The 22,558-nt window shown below is 37.0% G+C and overlaps 1 protein-coding gene across 1 annotated transcript in view; it reads left to right on the top strand.

Moving 5' to 3' along the window:
- The window catches only part of RNF17 (ring finger protein 17), a gene marked incomplete at its 3' end in the record, with an annotated part of 44,752 nt that overhangs the window by 5,593 nt on the left and 16,601 nt on the right, over positions 1–22,558 (top strand). The window contains exons 6-21 of the mRNA XM_009708802.1: positions 1,041–1,121; positions 2,130–2,230; positions 3,042–3,213; positions 4,575–4,651; positions 6,985–7,059; positions 8,221–8,489; positions 9,658–9,738; positions 12,344–12,505; positions 13,418–13,607; positions 14,050–14,215; positions 15,578–15,768; positions 16,831–16,973; positions 17,442–17,591; positions 18,303–18,418; positions 20,760–20,880; positions 21,626–21,743. Coding sequence (XP_009707104.1) covers positions 1,041–1,121; positions 2,130–2,230; positions 3,042–3,213; positions 4,575–4,651; positions 6,985–7,059; positions 8,221–8,489; positions 9,658–9,738; positions 12,344–12,505; positions 13,418–13,607; positions 14,050–14,215; positions 15,578–15,768; positions 16,831–16,973; positions 17,442–17,591; positions 18,303–18,418; positions 20,760–20,880; positions 21,626–21,743 — 2,213 coding nt within the window. The remainder of the gene's footprint in view (positions 1–1,040; positions 1,122–2,129; positions 2,231–3,041; positions 3,214–4,574; positions 4,652–6,984; positions 7,060–8,220; positions 8,490–9,657; positions 9,739–12,343; positions 12,506–13,417; positions 13,608–14,049; positions 14,216–15,577; positions 15,769–16,830; positions 16,974–17,441; positions 17,592–18,302; positions 18,419–20,759; positions 20,881–21,625; positions 21,744–22,558) is intronic.

Genomic DNA, 22,558 nt, shown 5'->3' with positions numbered 1-22,558 from the left:
ACCACCCTCATTGTAAAAAATTTTTTCCTTATGTCAAGTCTAAATCTACCCTCTTTGAGTTTAAAACCATTACCCCTTGTCCTGTCACAGCAGACCCTGCTAAAAAGTCTGTCCCCATCTCTCATATAGGCCCCTCATATTGGAAGGCCGCAATGAGGTCACCCCGAAGCCTTCTCTTCTCCAGGCTGAACAACCCCAAATGTATACCAGTGGCTGGTCAGAGGCAGAACTATTTTAGGTTTTTGAACTCTAAGCTTTAATTTATCTCTAGTTTGTGTTTGTTCTTAACACTAGTGGGGAACCCTTTAGAAACTGGGTATGTTTGCATGTTAGTTAAATTGCCTTTTGGCAAGGTGAACTGGTTGCCTACTAGTGACAGACTTGGACGGCACCATCCCTGACTTTTTGGAGCATCCCCAGCTGATGATGTTCTCATTTTGCTTTTAGCAAAATACCAGGACTCTAACCAGTACTCTTAACTCTAGCTTTAGTAGTGTCAGTGACAAAATAAGACATTTCTGTATGTGTGTTTGCTTCTGAGCCAATTCATATGCAAGTATTTTATTGTCTTTCTTGCATCAGCATAACACTGGGAGCTTACTACATTTTTTGTATTTGTTGATTTTTTTCCCCAAAAGATATCCCAAAATATTTTACTTTTTTCCTAGGCTGCAGTATTCCCATTCTTCAATCTTGCATGTTTTCTTTTCTCTGTGTTAGTAACTTTATTTTGCTTTTCCTTCAAGTACTATCTTGTCATTTGGTTTTTGCATGTATGTGTGTGCAAATAAATTGCATGTGTTTAACAAACAAAAAAAAATGAGTCCATGTTTCAGAAATACTGCCGTGTAAATGTTCTCAGTTTAATTCAGGTGAGCTAATAATTTGGGGCCTGTTTGCAGCTATAGAGCTGCTCAGAGCCTTACACAGATCATCAGTCACTCACATGAGTGTCTCTGTCAAAATGGCAAATGAGTATAGCCCATCTTGTCTTCTGGTCATACAAGCAACTGTATATTCATTGGCAAATCTTTCCCCAGGACAGCAAAACTATGGAAGATATTGATGGAGCTTTGTGCATAGCTATGTGTAACCTCATGCACTTACATGATGCAGACAAGGTGGGTGAAAATAAGTTAAATCAGAAAATACTAAATCCTGTTGTTGATTGAAGCTTTTTGTTTATGCACAGTATAGAGAAAGAATCCTAAAATACTGGATAATGCTGTTAATAGGTTTTACTGAGTAACCTATGAACTTCATCAACGATAATTATTTTATTTAAACTTTACCTTTTATTAAATGTGCTATGGAAGAGCTTGCAGTTCTGTCTTTGCCTTTTATTTACATTTTACGTGTATTTTAAAATGCCCAGGTATAGAAGTGTTTAATGGTCCAAAAACTTAAAGCAAATTCATTCTAGTAAGTGTGGCATGAAGTGTCCTTAAAACCTGTTTTCCATTCTTTCTAACTTGTTTTGTTGCTATTGCCAGTCTCTCTGTTAAGCAAAGTTATGCCGAATACCTAATTCATGTACTAATAGCATCTTGTAAAAACCCACCATTTCAGCAGCCCTAATATGATAACTCATGCATACAACTGAGGTCTTCCAACGGCTTTTCAACAATGACTGGGAATTACCAAAGCAGTGTTGCATTACTGAGGTTTTTTTCCATAGTCTCTTCATTAAGTGTAACTATAGTGACAAAAGTGATGCTTAGCCAAAAGAAGAACCTTTTGTTGTGAGCATGAAGGAAAAAAAAGTTTTAAGAAAAAGTCTGAATCTTAGTATGCTGGTTATCTGTGTATCGTGCTATATTAGAATGTCAAGTAAGGAAAGTGAGGTGTGGGCCCAAGATCTATGTGTTTCTTGCCTCAAAGACCTAAACACTTCAGTTGACATGAGGATCCAGGCAGTGTGAGCTGACTAGAAGTTGGAGAAAACAAAGGGTTTAATGAGCTATAATTGGTTTAAGTGTCACTCTTGGGTAGTTCAGTGTTACTCTTTCTGCTGGAGTATTGGTCACTGCCTTACTGTTCATTGCTTCTGTTCTGAATTGAAAAAAAGAATAATGTGGGAGTAATGAAATAATAATAAATGCATGTTTATTCAACACTGAATGAAATAGATGCTGAAATACTTGGAATTGAAAGTGAAGCAGGAAGGAGACAAAGTTGCAGAAACTGCAGATAGGACATTTGATGAACTTACTGCTTCTGTTCTCTCAAGGTAGTAATCTGATTTGTAGGATGGTCAGGGTGAGTTATTTTTATCAGAAAGTTATTTCTGATTCAGATAAAGGAATTCTAAATAAAATTTCAGTCTTTGTCATAGCAGTATTTCCTAATACCTATCTTAATTTTTGTGCAGTATTTTTCCCCTATTTGTAGTGGTGTCTTGGAGCTGGTTTGCATGGAAAACACTAGCTTATGCAGCCTCTGCTCTTTAAAAAAAAAAAAGGAAAAAATTAATGAAATGGCTCAATTTTGGGGTTTTTTTGATACTGCGATTAGTGGATGATCCATTTAACAGCGAGAATAAGTGTGTTTTAAAATTTACTTTCTGCAAACTTGCAAGCTGATAGAAGCCCAAGGACATTTTATTGCTTTGATTTTAAAAATACTTGTCTCATCAGATTTAAGGGGGGAAGAGGTGTCAAAGCTTAGGATTCCAGAAGAGCCTCTGAGAGGGGGATGTGATACCTTAATAGCCTGAAATGTAAAATTGATCTGTTTCGTTTTTCAGTTGAATGTGTATGGAATTACTTGGAGGGTTGAATGGAAGAGTGCTTTAAACATTTAATGAAGAAACGTTTCTCCAAACGAAGTGGCTTTCCAGTGTGAAATCGTAACTTTTGTGGTTACTCTTAAGTGGGTTTTCCATGCTTTCCACTTCTCGCTGTTTGAGGAAAATTATATTTCTGTGTGAGATGTATCCCCTTTTGTATTGTAGTATAACTAGTGATTATGCATTATAGTTGAAGTTTGAGTCTGTACAGCTGAGTGCTTATTAAATTCTGAGAAGTAACATTTTAATACAGGAAAAGGAAATTGCGTGCAGAATTAGTGAAGAGCATCAACTACTACAGTGCTGGTATTGCAAAAGCTAAGGAAGTCATTGAAGAGAAGACAAAGTGCTTGATTGATATCATTAGGATTGCAAAGGAATTAAAAATTACACCTTCTGTAAGAACCCGTTCTGATCTTGCTCAGGTAGTTACATTCTTGCACTGCAAAATAATTTAATGAATATATTCAAATTTGGATTGACAGTTTCTGTGGTCCATCTTTCAGTTTGCCAACTTCGATACTGAGATTTTTTGCAGTAATGTATTCTTACCCCACCTCTACACACACACGGTTTATATTTGGTCTTGCTCACAAATTAGGGTCTAGTGACTGACATGAGACACAAAAGATGGTCCTTGCCTTGAAGAGCTTGCTATCTGAAACAGCAAATGGAGGGGGAGGACAAGAAAACTGTGACACACTACTGATCAGTGGAAGGGCAATGTTTTCAGCACTTGGAAGTCTCAAGCCTTTTCCATTTCCGAGCTCTCCAGCCTTCTCACTGAACTGCTCCAGAATTAATACCACACTCTCCTGATTCTCTTGGTCACAGGCCTTTACTTCCATTCTTCCTCCCCATCATATCTGCTGTTCATAGAAACAGCACAGCAGGTAGTGGGGGTATCAGACCAAACGTCCAGCCTGTGAAGTCTCCTCTCTCTGACAACAGAGAGGAAAAGATGCCTGGGGGAAGAATCTGAGAACCTGGGCATTTAGTGAGTATAGGAAGTTGAAGGTTAAGGATTTTATAATCGGTAGGATACAGCAGGGTCATTATACTGAATAAACATTACCCCATTCTGTCATAAGCTTGTGTAGCATTTCCTTGAATATCTTCAGATATCTTCTGCTTGTGGCAGCGTGTGTACATTGTTGTATGTATGTATGCATATGCAGTGGCGGTGAGTTCCACATTTTAAATGAGGTGTTTATAAAATAGCTACCTCTGTTTTTTTAAAATGTGCTGCTCAGTCAGTCCATTTGGAGCCTTTGTAGGCCTTGTGTTGAGAAAAATAATGAGTAACTGGCCCTGTCATTCTTTGAAGTAGTGTGATTTTTAGACTGTCGTGTTCCCTGTGTCCAGGTGTCACCTTCCATATGAAGAAATACAGTCTTTCTCATCTGACTCGGACAAGAAGTCTGATCTCTCCTTTTTCCTGTAATTTGCCTCCATCTTGCCCAGTGTGACTTTTGGGAGCTGGCATCCACCATTGTCATCCTGTAGGCTTACCTTCTTAGAAGTCACCTTCTCAGTACCTATTCATATGAAAGGAAAATTTGAGTCCTGCTTCTGTTTACATGCTAATGTTGCAAAATCCCCAGCCGTTAGGTCTTAGGAATGTAAGATGGCATAATTGAGAATCAACTATTAATGAGTAAACAAGGTTTTTTTCTGTAAAATTAAAGATGTCATGCTCTGGCTTTGTCATGTTGTAGATAATAGGTGCCTGTATAATCTGCTTTTTTTCTATAATAGAAACTAAGACTGTATTTCTTAATTTCAGGTTATTTATGATTTAAAGTTGCCAGTTGAGGCTGAGCTCTCAAGAGTGAATAGTTTGAAGGAAAAAATATCTCCAAGGTAAATGACTGGAGTGGGAGGTATATTGGGAGGTAAATGGATGCACTGGTTGTCTTAATTACAAAAACTGTTCATATAACAGTTAAACGGCAGAAGTCGAGCTGCTTTGTTTGCATTTTACTGAAAAAGTACTAGTTCAGATGTAAAGAAACTCATCACTAACGATGTGTAGTAGCCTTCATCTGAGGCATCAGGGAGAAAGGACGTGCAATTTGCTGCTATGTAAACAAATATATATGCATTTAAAGAATTCTTGACAAGACTTCTGCCACTATTAAACTTCCTCTCCTTCCCTTTGTAAGTAGAAATAAATTGGGGAAATAATGGCTTAATTATTTTTTTCAAAAATGAACCCATTTCTCACCTTCAGGAAAGATTTAAATGCTTTTTGGGGCATTGTCTAAGAAGAAATTTGTGGAAAATCCCAGTTACCACGTTGCCTTCATTGGCAGTCATAAATACGATTTCTAGACCAGAAATGAGCAAGAAAATATGTCAGTGCTGTTGTTGTATGGCTGACCCTATGCAGCTTGGTCATAAGGCTGGTCAGAGTACTGCAATCCTAGTGTATAAAGGCCATGCTTAGGAACAATGAAGGCAGGACAGAACAATGGGTTTAGGTTGGAACAGCTTTGGGATCCCATTATATTTCAGGTCGTGGAACCACTCTGAGGGGTAGAGTGGTTGTGTGCCATCAGATTCTGACTGGCACACAGGAATGGAGCTCCAAAGTTGATTACTTCCATGCAAAGTGTGAAAAATTATCATAGAATCATAGAACAATTTAGATTGGAAAAGACCTTTAAGATCATCGAGTCCCAACTGTAAACCTAACACTGCCAAGTCCACGAGTAAACCATGTCCCTAAGCACCATGTATACGTGTCTTTTTTAATCACAGAATCCTAGAATGCTTTGGGTTGCAAGGGACCTTTAAAAGTCATCCAGTCCAACCCCCCTGCCATGGGCAGGGACATCTTCAACTCTTATCAGAGCCCCGCCCAACCTGGCCTTGAATGTTTCCAGGGATGGGACACCTACCACCTTTCTGGGCAACTTGTGCCAGTGCCTTACCACCCTCAGTGTAGGAAACTTCTTCCTTGTATCTAGTCTGAATCTACCCTCTTTTAGTTTAAAACCATTACCCCGTGTCCTATCACTACAGGCCCTATTAAAAAGTCTCTCCCTATCTTTCTTACCAGCCCTCTTTAAGTACCAAAAGGCTGCAATAAGGTCTCCTCAGGGCCTTCTCTTCTCCAGGCTGAACAACCCCAACTCTCTCAGCCAAATGCCCTCAGGGATGGTGACTTAACCACTTCCCTGGGCAGCCTGTTCCAATGCTTGACAAAAATTACAACTCCTCATATGTGAGTTGAGTCATTAAAATATGGATAAAGGAACCTTTAAAATCATCTTTTAGTAAACTTAGTAGGTAAGGCCTATTTTGAAGATGTCAGCGGTGAATGAGAATTTCAGAGAAGCCTATTTAAATGCATGATGTGGCAAATTCTCCCAACGTAGGAAAAAGCTAAAACATGACAAAATCAAATTTGTTTGCATTGGAAGACCTTTTAAGAACTTGAACAAAACAGGAGAAAAAGGAGATGTGATGAAGGATGAGTATAAAAGCCTTGCGTGCGGGTGCCACTCCAAAGGTGAAACATGAAAAAATTGCAACTAGGGAGGTGAACAGGAGTTGAGGCACATTTTGTAGACATAAAATACCGTAGGATGAAGGCTAGATACATTCCTGGAGGGGCGGCAGCAAGAAGAAAAGATAGGCTCTTCAATACTGCTTACGCTTCAGTTTTTACAAATTGTTCATAACTGGACAGCAAAGCTAAAGATCTGAGTGAATGAAGTTATATTTACAGTTCTGCTAACCTAACTGTAAAAGTACTTAAAAGATTTTGCTAGTTTTCATCAGTAAAGGAAACAGCTGTCTATTAGTGTAGCAATAAACAAAAAGAACATACATTTTGGATTTCAGTTGCAGTTTTGTTCTTCAGGACTTTTGGAGAATTCTTTTTCTCCGAGCAGCATAATTTATTGAACTAAACTGGGTATAGGTGTGAAAACTCAGTAAGTGAATGCTGGACCGCTCTGCGTGAAAGAGAAAGAATGCAAAAGGCAAGAGGGTTTTTAAGTATGAATGTGCAGATAAATAAGCGACCAAATCTGTTGTTAATAGGAGTGGAAGAATGAAACTGGAGTAGGTAATTGATCTCTTATTTTGCCCCTCTGTGAATATTATGCTAAAAAATATCATACATCTCAAACTGTCAGAATGATGTAGGTATTCATGTCACCACCTGTAATGTTTCTTCTCTCGAGATTCTTCGTAAACACTGGTGAGATTACATCTCTGTTAAAAAATTTGGGCAAGATTGAATGGGGAACAACAAGGCAGTAAGTATTTTTTTTTTTTAATAAAGAGGATAGGAACAGTAACGTAATTACGTGTTCTTCCAATGGTTAAATGTTTATTGGAGATTAAATTTAAAAATAAAAAAACCCCTCTGTATATGCCTATGGGTTTGTAAGAGTATAATGAAACAAAGCAAAACTTCAGATGCTGGTATTTCAATCAGCATTCCAGTTAATCCAGTTACTGTTCTGACATTTGAGTTTTACTTGTGTTTCACCCAACTATATTTCACTGTATCACTGAAGTTACCAAGATTTTTTTATGCTGTGTGCTCTTCAGCTTTGTCTGGCGTTTAATGATAGAACCATAGAATCATTTACGTTGGAAAAGACCTTTAAGATCGAGTCCAACCATAAACCTAACACTGCCAAGTCCACCACTAAACCATGTCCCTATGCACCACATCTACACATTCATAGTACACTTAATAGAGATGTTTATCATTTCAGCATATGAAAATTACTTCATGTAGGTGTAAATAAATCTCAAAAATCAACAGCAAATACTCACATTTACAGTATTTCCAATTCATAGTCTAAATGCCAAAAGAAATAACTTAAGATGAACTTGCACCAGAAAAAAATTACTTTTATTTTTAAAATTACAATTGCTTTTATTTTATTAGTCCACTTTATTTATTTTTCCCTGCAGTCTTTGACAAAACCTTGATGAAAGTTGGGCCATTATAGTTAGTACTGGTTATGTTAAAAAAGGCTTATTGCATACTGTAGTACTGGAAGATCCTGCAGATTACAGTGAAGAGTAACTGTTAGTACAAAAGCATCTGACATGCCTTTTGTTTTTAACATGAACTATCTATCCCATTATTAACATTTTTTCACATAGTTTGTATCTGTACTTGTGGTCTCTGATCATTCAAGCAGGACTAGCTTTTGTACTGAGTTGTGCCCAAGAATATGTGCCGTTTCTGTGCCAATCCTTTTTAGGTTTCAGAAATTACGTTACTGTTTTTGTTGTCTTGGTGTTCAAAAACGTAACAGTTTATTTCAACCAGCTCTTACCAGGTGTTTTCTTAACATAGTGATATGTTCTTAACAAAACCTCTGCTTTGTCTCATGCTTTTCTGAAAACAGACTGAATTATATTAACTGGTCTCAAAAGAAATGTATTCCCAAATATAGTGAAGAGAATGGACAACACACTCTTAGCCTTGATGACAAAGGTGAAATACCAGGCTGCAACACTCAATCTGTAGAGAATACGTTTCCAGCACTTAGCAGAGAAAGGAAAATAAAGGCTCTTGCAAATAAACTCAGTGCTCACAAAGTGAAAAATACTCAAGTACAAGAAACACTTCCTGTGATACATGATCAGAGTATTCTTGCTCTATCCAAGTCTCCATCCAGCCCTGATGTCATAATAGAAGAAATATTTGAAGATGACCTGGAAAGTAAGTTTCTTATACCTGATGCTTTCAGTGTTCCCTTGTCAAGCATGATGTTAGGTGTTTTGTATTATGTTGTGTTTGTGGTTATACTCAGCTCATATGAATTCTTTAGTGATGTCTGTATTTCACTTTATCTTCCTTTGAGCTAGCATCATGTCTTTTTTGTCTTCCTTCAGCTTAGCTTAGTGAAAACTTTCTTACAAGTTCTCTCAAAGAGGGGTCATAAGTTCCTGTTCCTGGACAATTCTCTTTGACTCAGTTATTACAGCCCCCCTCAGAGTTTCTGACGTTGGCTCCTGGAGAACGCTTTTCTGGCAGTTCCCTTCATCTTCCTGAATCTTCTCCCATTACATCAACTGGCAATGACAAGGTCACTCAGCTTGTCAGGTTTTCCCTGGACTGTATTACTAAGTGTAGGTAACAGGTGCAGGAAGTGATCCTTCCCTTCTGTTAGGCTCTTGTGAATCTGGAGGACTGTGTCCAGTTTGGGACCCTGCAGTACTGAACATCACTGTCACACAGGAGTGAGTCCAGCAGAGCCTACCAAACTGGTGTTCAGGAGGTGCTCAGGGATAGGGCTGAAGGCGTTAAGCACAAGTTCAAACATGGAAATTCCAATTAGATAATGGGGGGGGAATAGATAGATGTGTCCCACAGTATAATTAAGATGCTTAACTTCAGAATGTTCTCTGTCCGCAAGATACCTAGAAAATGCCTGTGATTAGTGATGCTTGGGGAAGGTGAGGGAGAGGGTAGGGGTGGTATGTGGGAGTAGTTGTGGTAGCATATAGCTGTTATCAAGGTGAGGTAAATTTCAGAGCTTTGACATGACTGTCTAACATAACATATTCCAGAATCCAAGTGGACTTCACAAAACTCTTGTAAGAACAAAATTCCTTCAAACTGCAGTGTTACATGAATTTTGCATGTCTTGAATCTAAGAATTGTAATGATAGTTTTGTGTTGTTGGTATTAGCGTGTGGGCTGGCCATGTCCATGTAGTCACTGTGTGTGCATCTGTTCCAGTCACATCAGATAGGAGAATTTTTGCCTTTGCAGTACCCTTACAATACGTGCAATTTCTCTTTACTGTGTTTGCTGCTTTACTACATACGTATCAATACTTAACTAACATAATTCGTTAAACTTTTCTTCTAAAACAATAAAGAAGCAGAGTTTCCCACAGAATATCATGCTGATAAACAGAGGAAGAAACTCTTCAAGAAGGAAACACCTTTTCAAGACAAAGCTGGTTAATGGTTTTCCTGTCTGATAAATGGTTTAGTTTACTACAAGGGACCCATCCTCTAAGCAGTGAGAGCAGACACTGGAATTTGTTGGAGACTTGAACTCGTATGTTAGCATTCTAGTTGGGATCAGGAACGTACTAGGAAGCAGATCTCCTGACCGTCCCAACTTAGCATGTATTTGCTTACATGTAAGAGCAGACTTGGGGCATGTGAATTGATTTCCTTCCAGTCAAAGCTAGTTTGGGAGGTGCGTAGAGTGCAGATGTCATTCCTAGCACCAGCAGTTTTGCTATGCAAAAACGCTCCCTGGTCTGCTCTCCTTGCTAATATAAAGACTGTACCGTCTTCTAAGATTTACCATAAAAGCACTTAGTTGGAAGATGCAATGCAGGGAGTCCCAGGCAACTTTCAGAAACTCAATATTGGCAGTGTTTCTCAACACCTGGCAGGTATTTGACATAATAATAATAGTGCTTGCTGCGAACAGTGGGATCCATTTCTTAGGTCAGTAGTTCATATACTGAATTTTGAACTGTTGTCTTGTTCTCCCTCCATCTGCGTGTGGTTTTCTGAATTATGAGTGAACAGATAAATGTACGAAACAGTAATTTGAGGAAATAAACTGCTGCTTTGAAAAATGTTGTAGGCACAGTTTATGCAGTGCTTTGAGCTTTGTTGACTGTAAATGGTAATAAAAGTTGGAAGATAAGGGATTGCAGTATTGGGAAAGAAAGAAACTGACCTAAGAAGTTGACAGAGGAAGAAGCACTGCTGCAAAAAGATGTGCCTTAATCTAGGACACTAAATAATAGTGAAGAAATAAGATTAAGGAAATTGCATTGTTTGGTTTGGTTTGGGGTTTTTGGGTTGGGTTTTTTTCCTTTGTTTTTTTTAACCTCAGAGTCATATAAATATGCTTTCCCCTGGCAATTTCCTGTCCAGTAATTACTGGCTGCTCTTAATGAGACTTGACAGAGTGTTAGGGAATTTGAGCAGTTTAAGTCCATAACAAATTCTGTGGAAATGAGTAGTTAGCAGAGAAATTCTCCTAGTGCCCATACTGGGGTTAGTGTAGCATGTGTTTACCCTTCATTAGACATCAAAGAATTGTCATGGAGAGAGAAACACATCACAGTTATGGCAGTTGTGTGATGTTTGAGCCTTACCAGACACTTAGGTTTGAGTACCTGTCACGTATACACTAGGAGAACAAGATCTTAAGAGATGAAATGATCAGTTACCTGATGTGATTTGGTTTTATCAGTAATATGCTAAAATATGTATTTTGTGCAATACTGGATGGTTTTGGATTATGAGAAGCATAATTTGAAGTTTGATGTAGTAAGTTTTTCATTCTCTCCTGCTAGTAGGATTAGTTATCAGATGAATAATATTTGATAAATTTTTCAAATCCTTTTCAGGCAGCTGTGGTTTGTTGGGATTTTTTGTTTGCATTTAGTTTAAGGAATGTACTCAGCTTAAAGACATCTCTTCTGGATCCATCTGGCTCCAGTGATCCAGAACTGGCCCAGATCACATTACTGGTTTTGGCTGGAGGTGTCAGCCTCAGCTGATCTATTGAAGTGACTTTAGTACATGCTTTTCCCGGTATACTTAAGACAAGCTAGCTGACCCATCACATCATTGGAGATGGTGACCAGGGGTGATCCAAGAGTTAGTGTATATATAGGTGAAACCTTTCAAGTCATTCAGACTTTTTACTCAGCTGCCCTCTTTTCCACTGGAAGTGCCCAAGAGTAACCTTGCATCTGTTCTGGACGCTGCATTTCCTAAAATTCCAAGCACAGTCCTGCATACATGCTCAGAATGTTTCAAATGCGAGATTCTTTGTACCATCTTTTGCCCACGATCAGTTGTAGTACAGAGATGGCCGTGCTCTAGGACGCTGCAAATCTGTCTGTCTGCTGTGCCTTGATTAGTCATGCAGGTGGCATTGGATCTAGATGATGCTGTTCACTCTTTGCAGGAAGTTCTGGGGTGTAAAATACTCCTGTAGGAAGTGAGTTGCTGGGCTAAAACCTTCTGACACATACACCACCTTTGGTGAGTAGCTTCCGAAAGAGAAACCTGCATTTTGGATCCCAAATCAAGGGAGGTATCTGCAGTACAAAGCATTTGGATGCTTAGTCAGAAGTACTGTCTTATAGGGTCATCTCTTGGCTAGCTTTAGGGTATTCATTGATCTTCATGCATTGTCGCTGAGTAACTATACAGTGCTTAGCATACCTGTTCTTCACGGTGGGAGTCTTAATCTCTCTAATTTGCGTTCTAGAAGCTTCCTGTTTCTCTGTTAAATACAGGGAATACAAACTGAATTACCTACTTAAATTCAGGCTACCACTTTGCAAGCAGTGGGACAGCCTTTTGTTTTGCAGGGTAGCATAAGGAGGTAGTTCAAAAGAGTAGATTTAATCAGAAAGCAAACATGGTAGCTAGTTTGAAAGGAAGTGTGAGCAGACTTGTCAGGTTAAAAGCTAACTGAGGTGATGTTATCATGATGAATGCAACATAAACCTAATCATGTCTAATAATATCTGCTGGAGTCACTTGGAGAATGTCTGATCATCTGTTTTATGTCTTACTCAGGTTTAAGAGAACTAGTGTTTGTAAGCCATGTTATAAATCCATGTCACTTCTATATTCGGAGATACTCCCAGAGGAAAGAAGCAGGGGTTTTGCAGGAGAAATTGAAAGACTTTTGTTGTAATAGAAGTTTGCCTCTCTTGCCTTCAGATGTTTTGGAACTAGGTAAATTACTAATTTCTAAAGGTCTACGCTCGCTTAAAATACTATCTTCTTTGGTGTAATACTCTTGCATAGTAAAGCAGTCCTTATATGTTCTGGAATCTACAATTAATGCTTTTTGGGAAACATTGTCCACATTGTTCAGTAAAGTAGACTTTTATTAAATCATATAAACAAAAATGGTAGAAGTGAAAAAGACTGCACTTCTCAGCCTCAGCAAATTGCTTAGAGTAATCAGCAGTTGAAACACCTGGCTGTAAACTTAATGTTTTCCAGCATTACATGGTAATTGTTAACTGATCCTTCAGCATACTTATTTTAATGACTAGCCTAGTTCTTTCGTTACTTCAGTAAATCATCTTTCTCTCATGCAAGCAACATTCCCTTTGAGTAGACAGATGATTTTTTTAAAAGTTCACTAACTGGATAGAAACCATCCTGGAAGTAAAAATGAAAGACAAGAATACCTTGCTAAATCATTAAAATTACTTTCTAGCCCACATGTTGACAAATGTTACTCATTTCTAGTAGGTGTTTAGAAAAATGATAAGAAGTATGTAATAGCCCTAAACTTGGATGTTTTTTTCCCACTTTACTAAAAGGTATAGAAAGTTTGCCAGAAATTGCTTCTTAATTACACGTTAATTACTTATTAATTAATTCTTAAACCACATCTCCTAGCCTTACAGATGTTACGTAAATGAATGTGGGGAGAGAATTTCTGGTCACTATCAAGACAAGGATTTTAATGACTTTGTGTCTTCGATTAACAGTAGCACTTTTAGTACCCGTGTGGAAGACAGGCAACAATGGAACATCATGCAGAACTGTAATAATACTTCCAATGTGAAATATCTACAAATACTGAATTTCTGAATTTAATCTGTCTTTTTTTTTTAATTTGCTTCCGTATAGGTGCTAGAACTTTTATTAAGAGTAAGGAAACTGGAATGTGGTGCCGTGGAACTGTCACTGAACTAATTCCCCTAAAAAGTAAAAACGAGAGGAAGACTTGCGGTCCAATAAGATACAGACTTTGTGATATTGCACTGCTGGAAGTATTCCTGATTGATTTTGGGAGCTCTGTAGTTCTGATTTTCTCAGGGTATGTTTACAGAGAAAGGGTTTTGTCTGCAATTGTTGTCCTGGAATGTTTTTAGCCAAGAGAATCTCTACTAAGAAACAAGTCCCTCATCAGCTTCACAGAAGCAGATAACCAGATGTCCAAATGACACCAATATTCTGTACGTATGTATTTCCCACAGGAAAAGTGGCAGTGTATTTAAGTACACAAGTATACAAGCCTTCAAATGTTAAAATATTAAACTTAGACTTGCATTGCAAAAAAGAACACGTGAGTCCTCAAGGTTTTTAAAAAAATAAAGAAATGCATTTCATTAAGACTTTCTGGTTTTCTTTCAATGACATGGCATTATGCCAATTATTCAATAATTGCTTTTATTTTAAGTCTGGGGTTTGGTCTGGGGGTTTTTTTGGTGTTGGCTTTTCTTTTAAGCTAGTACTGTGTTTATTCCCCTTTACAATAGATATGTTCCCGCTGAAAGGCCTGAACCTGCTACTGTGCAAACTATTAGAACAGATGACATTTCTTTGTTTGTAAGGAAGCCTGATCAGCATATTGAGGCAGAACTTGCAGCTGTTCCTCCTTTAGCAGTACGGTGTGCACTGAAGGGTCTTGTTCCCAAAAATGCAGTAAGTAAAAGCTGTTTGTGTTATTTCAGGAGATTTTTTTTTCTTCCTAGGATTTATATTAAAGAACTTAACTACATAATTTACAATTATCTTATTCCAGTATAAACAGAAGGAAACTCGAGAGGAGTACAGGATGTATTTTATTTTTTAAAAAAAGTTAAATCATCTCTTGTAAAAAGATGGGTTGCATTGCTTTCATTGGAAAGGAAACGAGCTTCGAGCAGTCTGTCTTGATAAGCCTCTGGGTTTACAAATACATATTTCAGGCTTAAATCTCACTATTCTTACTCTAGACAAGTTCTCTTTTCAAATTTAAAAACAAATTACAGAACATACTCATTTCATGGCTGTCTGATATGCAAGTAGTTACTCTCAAAAATCATTCAAACAGAGAAGAAATGGCTTCAGAATTTTTAAGATCATTTTTTCAGGGATTGCTCTTTGTTACTTAATTTTTTTTGCCACATACTGAAAGGTGTTATTTGTTCTCTTTCAGTATAACAACAAATAAAGTACTGTCAGCCTTTATTCTCTTAGTAAAAGGACATATATTGCAGCATTATTTTCTTCAATAGTCATTTATTAGGCTTGCTTTATTTTTGCCACATTCACATGGGAATGAACTACGTCCAACGCAGCTGTGCATTTCTGACAGTATAACTTAACTGCTGGTTGGTTTGGGTTTTTTTTTTTTACCATTCTGATGTTGTCTGAACTAGCTTTAAACAGGAAAGATCTGGAAAAATTCTCACAGGTATGGGTAAAATGCCTTCCTTATGTGCTTTCATTTTTTTCACACCTAAAAAGCACAGATTTGCTGTATCAAATGAGAAATGCATTAACTTGATCCAAGAGAAACCAATTCAGACAAGCTTTTTCAAGGTAGATAAAACATGGAGAAGGATGTTGTGGAGAGGAGGAATGTGTAAATTGACTAAACTATGTTGTACATTTGTATAAAGACACAAAAAGATAAGAATAAAGTTTCAAATTATTTGGGAGAGCAGAAATGTAAGTCATGAGGTCAAACAGCATATGACAATTCTGGTTTATCTATCAGAACAATCAGAGGGGATGAAATCTCAAATCTTCAAAAGAAACGCGGAAACTGCAGCTCTTTGATCTGACTCAGTTTTATACAGTCAAAAACACTTAGAAATCCATCATAGAAGAGCACTGTTTAGTGCAATCCTGGCTGTGGACTAGACAGGCTAACAGTGTGTTCAGTATTTCATGTGTTCAGATGCATCTGTGCTCCCTTCCTTGCTTGTATTTTATTTTATTTTTAATTACTATTTGTATTTTTTTGTTTTAAAGTTCTCTGATATCTTCAGTAACTTCTTCTTTCTTCCTGTAACACAGTGTGAAGGTTGGGGAGAGGAAGCAAAGACAAAATTTCTAGGAATGGTAAATAATAAAGTTGTTTTAATGACCGTATTTAAAGAAGAGGATGGCGTTCTCATTGTGGATTTGAAAAAACCTCCATTTAGTAAAATAAGCAGTAACATGCCAGTGTCTCTCAGGGATGCATTAGTTTTTTTAGACTTGGCAAGGTATGTGTTTTCCTTTAGTTTATGCTCTTATGCCATAAACGATAATGGCATAATACTTATAAAGTGAAGTTTACCAAGCAAGTTGTTTTTGCCGTGTTTGATATACTAATGTGTGATGTATTAATCTTCAGCAATATCTGCTGATTTCCTTTTTTTCACCTTCACTAATAAGCACTGTGGCATACTCATTTGCACTAGTCAGGGCTTTATTTAGATAATGATCTTTATTTTAGAAAATGACACAATTTAAATTTCTGTACAAGTTTTAATAACAAAGGGTTGAAAGGAGAAGCCCTTAGTGTCTACCGCAGACAGAAAAACACACAGAAATCAACCTTGTATCTGATGTGGCTGGTAGGCAGTGACAAGCTAGTCAGCACTTTGGAACCAGCCACGTGACGTGATGCATACAGCACAGCAAAGAGGAGAAACAACGGTAGGGCCTAAGGGAGAGCTTGGTGTTGCCATTGGGACAGAGAAGAGCTGCTTTGAAGGGACCAGCAGAAGAGGCAGAAGATGGAGAACAACGTGAGCGTTTTGGTGTTTGGATACGGGAGTACAGCATGCAAATCTGTAGGAAATTACAGTTCATTTTTCTGCACACAGAAGTCTTTGTTTATATTTCAGCATAACTAGTTTATGGTGGTGAGAACAGTGGGAGATAATTTTTTACTGCATCTGTATTCCTTAGGTAATTGCTTTTTCTCATAAGTGAGGAAAAGGAAATCTAAAAGAAAATAACAATGTAGTGGATTCTAGCCTTTATGTTTTTCAACTATTTACATGTATGCTACTGCATCCCAAATAACAAAATCTTTTCAGGAGCCAGCTGCTATATATCATTCTTTGTATGTTACATTTGTGATGGGAGAAGAGTTAGAGAGAATTGGCTGCACCAACTGCAAGAAGGAAAGTTCAAGCTATTCGTACAAACATGCATCAAGTTATTTTTCTAAGACCATTTTGTGTTTTTTATGGGAAACTTGATATTTGAATATAAAGGGGTTCCTTCTCAGTTAATTTTGACAGAATTTATTAAAAATTTCATTTTGTTTACCTTAGATTTAGATCACAGCTCCCCAGTCAGGTAGAAAATAACACCATCTTGCAGTATAGTCCACCTAAGATTCCACAAGAAAGAGAAGAAGTCTCTGTTGTAGTTTGTCACATTAATAGTCCAAGTGATTTCTATCTCCAGTTGGTAAGTTTAGAAAAAAGGTCTATTTAAATAAAACTCTGAACAAACATTTTAATATTGAGCTACTTGTAGTCCACATTAAATAAGCTACAATTTCCATTAACTTATGTCACTTGTTACCTGTTTCAGGATTCCTAGAATTAATAGATTAATTCCTACAATCCTAGATTAATCCCAGATTAATTCTGGGAATTCTTAGAATTCCAGAAAGTTAACATTTTTTGTCAGTTTTGTTACATGGTTAATTCCTATGTGGGTATGTAGTGTAGTGTTTAGAGTGGTGATTGAACAGGGCAATATTCAACAATTGTTGTTATCCTTAATTCACTTTACGTATTCATAACCACTGTTTAATTTGGAGGGGGAAGACTAGGAAGCACAGTACTAGAAAAAATATCCCTTAAAAAAGCAAAAATGCCATTAAAAAAGAAGAACATCTGGTGTGTATGTATGTTTTGTTTCTTATTTCAGAGAGAGAGCCTGGATTCTCTAGCTCTTCCAGAGGAAATTCAGGAGGTATATAAACGTGGGTATGGGCAAAACTTGGAAATTGTCTGCCCAGTTGAAGGCCAAGCCTGTGTTGCAAAACAGGAAGATGGGAATTGGTACAGAGCACAGATTATAGGTGAAGTATTGATTCTTTCAGTCCAATGCTAGGTGGCAAAATCAGATGTGATACTAGATCAGAGTCACACACTGGATATGAATAGTAACAAACAGCCATTAGTAGGCATTCTTATTCTGACAGGTAGTTCATAAAAAAGTCAGTAATACTAATTCATGTTACATTTTTCTGTCATTAATGGAGTGGTTTATACATATTTTTGGTTTTTTTAAATAGAAGCAGTATACTTCATTTTCTGTATATTATTGAAATTCTATTAATTATTTTAAACAGTGATTCACCTACTATTAAAAGTTTGAACTACAGATTTGTCTGTTCTAGCCCACCTCTGAGTGTAACTAGCATGGGTTAATAATTCTCCGTAGCAGTTCTGAAGGGATTGGAGGGTGGACTTGTGCTGACCTCTGTGTTGCCTGTGTGGGCCGTGTGGCATGCCTGTATGCTTACATGTCTACTTGGCATGTATTTAATGTGCCGGTGTCTCATAAAGCGATTAGATGGAAGGGAACTAAAATGCCAAATCTGTCAATTCAAGAACCCGAAAGCTGGCTCTTAAAGAATATAGTCTTTAAATTGGGTTATAGAACATTTTCAAATGTGATATGTTGTGATTATATGGTGTAAATGTGGATTTTGCTCTGAAATTCTGGTGCTTTAACCTGTATCAGATATTCTTTTTCGTTTTAATAACTTTAATTGTTTTTCTTGAAGGGCTGCCAAGTCATCAAGAAGTTAGGGTAAAATATGTTGACTTTGGCAACGTTGCTAACTTAACTCTTAAAGACATACGCAGAGTTAAAAAGGAGTTTCTGAGCTTTCCAGAAAAGGTAAATTAGTGCTTGCCTGGATCAATTACTCAAAATTAATAGGATCTCAGTGGATGGAAGGGGAAGGAGGGTTGTTAACATTCTGAAGTAAATGAAATCTTAAACAAATTCCTTTTCACATGGGTTTATGATGTGACTTATTTAACATGTTTTGGGTGCACCCTGAAGACTTTTTTAATATCGTTCAGTTTTAAATGAAATCTAATGTTACTTTGCAGTGAGGAGGTATCTATACATCATATGTTTGTGCGTTTAATTCAAATACCTTCTTTTACCCCATAGTTAAGACAAATTAATTTTTACATTCTTTCATTTTCAAATTATAATCTAATAATGGTCGTCTTTAAAAAAATTACGATTTTGTTTGGTTTATGGCATTTAAAGTTTGGTATTTTCCTAACTTTAGGTATTGTAGGAGTTTCTCCATTTTGACAAGAAGGAAAATCTGAGTGGGAAAGGAAATGGCAAAGTATTTCTGTCAAATAAAAAATGCACATAAATAGAGAACAATTCTTTTTCTTCAGCTGTTCATTCGATAGTTCTGCTTGCTAACTATAATTATGCTAAACTTTAAAACTTCATATGGTGGTAGGGATTTTTTAACCAGTTGTAGGCACTAGAAGTAGTGGTTTGTTGTAACTAAGGTTGGCCAACATCTTATAGTGAAAATAGGATTTAATTGTTTATATTTTGAGCAGATGTTTCTGGGGAAAGTTTCAGCCAAAATAGAGCCTTTTTTGACAGCAAGGGAGAGGAAACATTCTGAAAATGGCAAAGTGTTCTTGTAGTTGCAATGTGTTAATGCTTCAGATCACAGCAGCTAATGAATAAGGGTGTTGGGAGTTACGATATGTGTTACCCATTCATTCCAGCTGGTTGCTTGTGATTGACCAAATACAAATCCTCAGAAAAATATGTTAAGAGTTTGTCAGGTCTTGAGCACATACTACTAGGCCTCCTCACTTTGAACATAAAGGAGAAGGGGCTAAAGAATTAGATATAGATGGGTATATGACGACTAGAGAGTGGTCTAAAAAAAACTTGAACCCGTCAGTTACTCTCAAATGTCAGCATTCCTATACCATATATAGGTTATGGTGAAACACTGGCAAACTGTTTACACTAGAAGTTTGCATAAGAAATAACAAATTTCTGTTGCTGTTAGTTTTAATGCAAATAATAGACGGATCAGCAGACTTGAGTCTGCTTATGTGCCGCTATGGTTTCAAATCTTTTCTATTTAAAATAATTTTTAAGGATTTCAAATTCTTTGAAACATGAATGAACACAAGATTGCAAAATCAAGCATTCAGAATGTAAGGGTATCAGAATTGAGGCTGCTCGTGCAGCTCTATCCTGTTGCACATAAGCATTGGTAAGTCTTCACATGTAATCACATACTGCATTGGCTCAAACGTAAGTTGGTTGTTTAAGAGATTTGAATTAGGCTGTTACAAGAGAAGTTGGACTGTTTTCAGTCCGTTAATACAGTTTGCAGGCATTTTAATGGATTTGGGTGGTGCAGAAATCTTGGCCAAGACTGGAATAAGCAGTGCTTAATGTAGTGTTGGTTTTGTCATCCACAGCCATTTCTTTTAATGGTTATTTAACTGTCAGTCAGTCTTATTTTCGTATTCCTGACTGCCTGTATCCTAAGAATATCTGCACAAAACCATTCTTAGTTCTATTGTCTTTATTTCCTTTCTGTCCCTTTTCCCTCATCTGTGTTACGCTTCTTCTTCCTTTCGATGCAATAAACAAGAAGGAGGAAACAATAACATTCATAGTTAATTTCAAATTGAGCCGTAGTGTAGCCACAAAAGTTTGCAATAAAGATACGGAACAAAAATTCTTTTCATCAAAGCACTTCATCTCATCTGATGTCCTATGTGTGTCTTTTTTATGTTTCCTAATTAATACCTTTCAAAAATCTGGCAGGAATTTTGTGATATAGGTACTGTGGTGTCTCTGTGTTTAGTTCTTCAGACTTCTACAGTGGTGTAGTCATGTTCTTAGATGTTTTGACTCTGGGTTATTACATCATAAGCAAAACAGGATAAAGGCTTGCTTTATCACCTCTCTGCAGTAATCTTTCCTGATCTCTGCACCAATTCTATGCCTAACCATAAAAGACGGCAAGGAGAAGTAAGCTCTTTCTATGCTCAGCTGGGGCGGGGGGGAGGTAATTTTAAATTAAATCAAGTAATGGTAATGTGGAACCAGAAGCCAAGGTCATGCTGTCTTGCTGTCCTGCATGAGTGCAAGGCAAAGGCTGTGATTTGGCTGTAACGAGGTGGTCTTGATATGTGATGGTACATGTGTAATTTGAGTTATTCTTTAGGCAATCAGGTGCAGGCTGGCTTGCATTGGGCCTTATAAAGGGGCAAATGAGTGGAACAGGGAAGCCAAGGAAAGATTTGAAGAAATGACTGAAGATAAACTTATGCTGTGTTCAGTTGTTGGTAAGTTATCAAGAGTGTGTTAATTTATATTTAAATATTATTAAATTGACTCAAATGTAGAAACATGCACTTTCATATTTTAAATAATATTTATCTGAAATGCTTATGTTCATACTGGTGACAGGTAGCCTAGAGTGAGACTATGTAAACATGAACTGATTGGAGGAGACATAACAGAGAAAGCTGCTGGCAAAATCTCTGTTTATGTCTTTTCTTATGGACCACACCAGCACGAAGTGAGACAAGTATCCAGGTTTGTTAGGATGGGCTCGTTCCCAAATGTACTAGCTATCTTTGACTCTTCCTGAACTTTATTGGTAGCTGGGAATGTGATCACTGCTGCTCTAAAACATCGCCAAAAAAAAAAAATTTAATACTTTCTGATAACACATATGTGCCTTAGTAGGATTTTTTGCAATACCATTGATTGTTAATATACAGCTAGTTATTTTTCAACACCGGTGGAATGCTGGTTTGGTGGTTTGGAACCCATCTAATAAATGAAATTACATGTAGCAGTTTGTTTCTTTGTACAAAAATATTTTGCAATTATTGGTATATTTTAAGTTAGTTTTATAGGTATGTGCAAAGCTAAGCCTCTACAGATTGTTGATGTTCAGAATCAATTATTTTGATCAAATGTAATTTTACAAAATTGTCTTTTAGTACCATTTGCCATGCCTCCAAAACCATAAATAAAAGTCTTTATGCTGTCATTGGCACTAATTATCTTATTCTTTTACAGAAATTTTAGGTAATAACGTCTTATCTGTTGAACTCTTTGACTGCTCTGTTGTTCATGGAAGAAGCTTTAGTATTAACTGCCAGCTAGTTAAAGAAAACCTAGCGTCCTACATACCTGGGTAAATACACTGTGCATAACTTGAAGTTATTTGGAAATACTGAATTTGTGTAACAAATTTACTGGCTTTAGAACGTCACCTCCAGTGGCTGGAATTTATCACATTTGTGATAAATTCATTACAAATCACATTCATCAACTGATGTAAGTTACAGAGTGTAACTCTGCAGTTTGGCATAGTTGAGTTCTCAAACTAAATCTTGACGAACATGATGTATTGAAATTGTAATTGATTCAAAAGTTGGAGATGAAATGTTTGCATCATAGTGTGCTTAAGTGCCAAATCTTCCCAAACTGGTTATCATTAAGGTTCCCATTCCCTAGTAGTAAGGAAAGAAATAGCATTTTTGTGTGTCTAACCTACACCTAAGATAAGTCATCTCTTTGGAAGGTCTGTTATTAGAAAACAAATACGCAAATAACCAGCTATGACAGCCACAGATAGAAGAGCTGGGAAGCCTGCTGGGGAGATGAGGCTGATGAGGAGATAACAATGCTGCATTTAATATGCTGGACTTTTAAAAAGATAATCCATTGGCTGTATTCATGAAAATCAATAATTACTCTTTCATTAATAATTTTTGAACACTGATGAAAATAGAAAGATTGTTACATAGAAAGTTTTGATTCCAAAAGGGAATTCCTGAATTTGCTTTTTTCAGGAGGAAGCAAATAAGTGAATTTTCATCTTTTAGCTCAGAAATGGAACTAAATCCTCGTAACGACTTTTCTTGTACTGGTCACAATTTTTAGTAAGATTTTATAAAGTTAAGCAGCTTTGTTTAAACCTGAACAGCTGAATGGTTTTGACACTGT

The sequence above is a fragment of the Cariama cristata genome, unplaced genomic scaffold, assembly GCF_000690535.1.
Source record: "Cariama cristata isolate BGI_N322 unplaced genomic scaffold, ASM69053v1 scaffold2011, whole genome shotgun sequence".
NCBI classification, from domain to species: Eukaryota; Metazoa; Chordata; class Aves; order Cariamiformes; family Cariamidae; genus Cariama; species Cariama cristata.
This window is presented reverse-complemented; position numbering and strand designations above follow the sequence as displayed.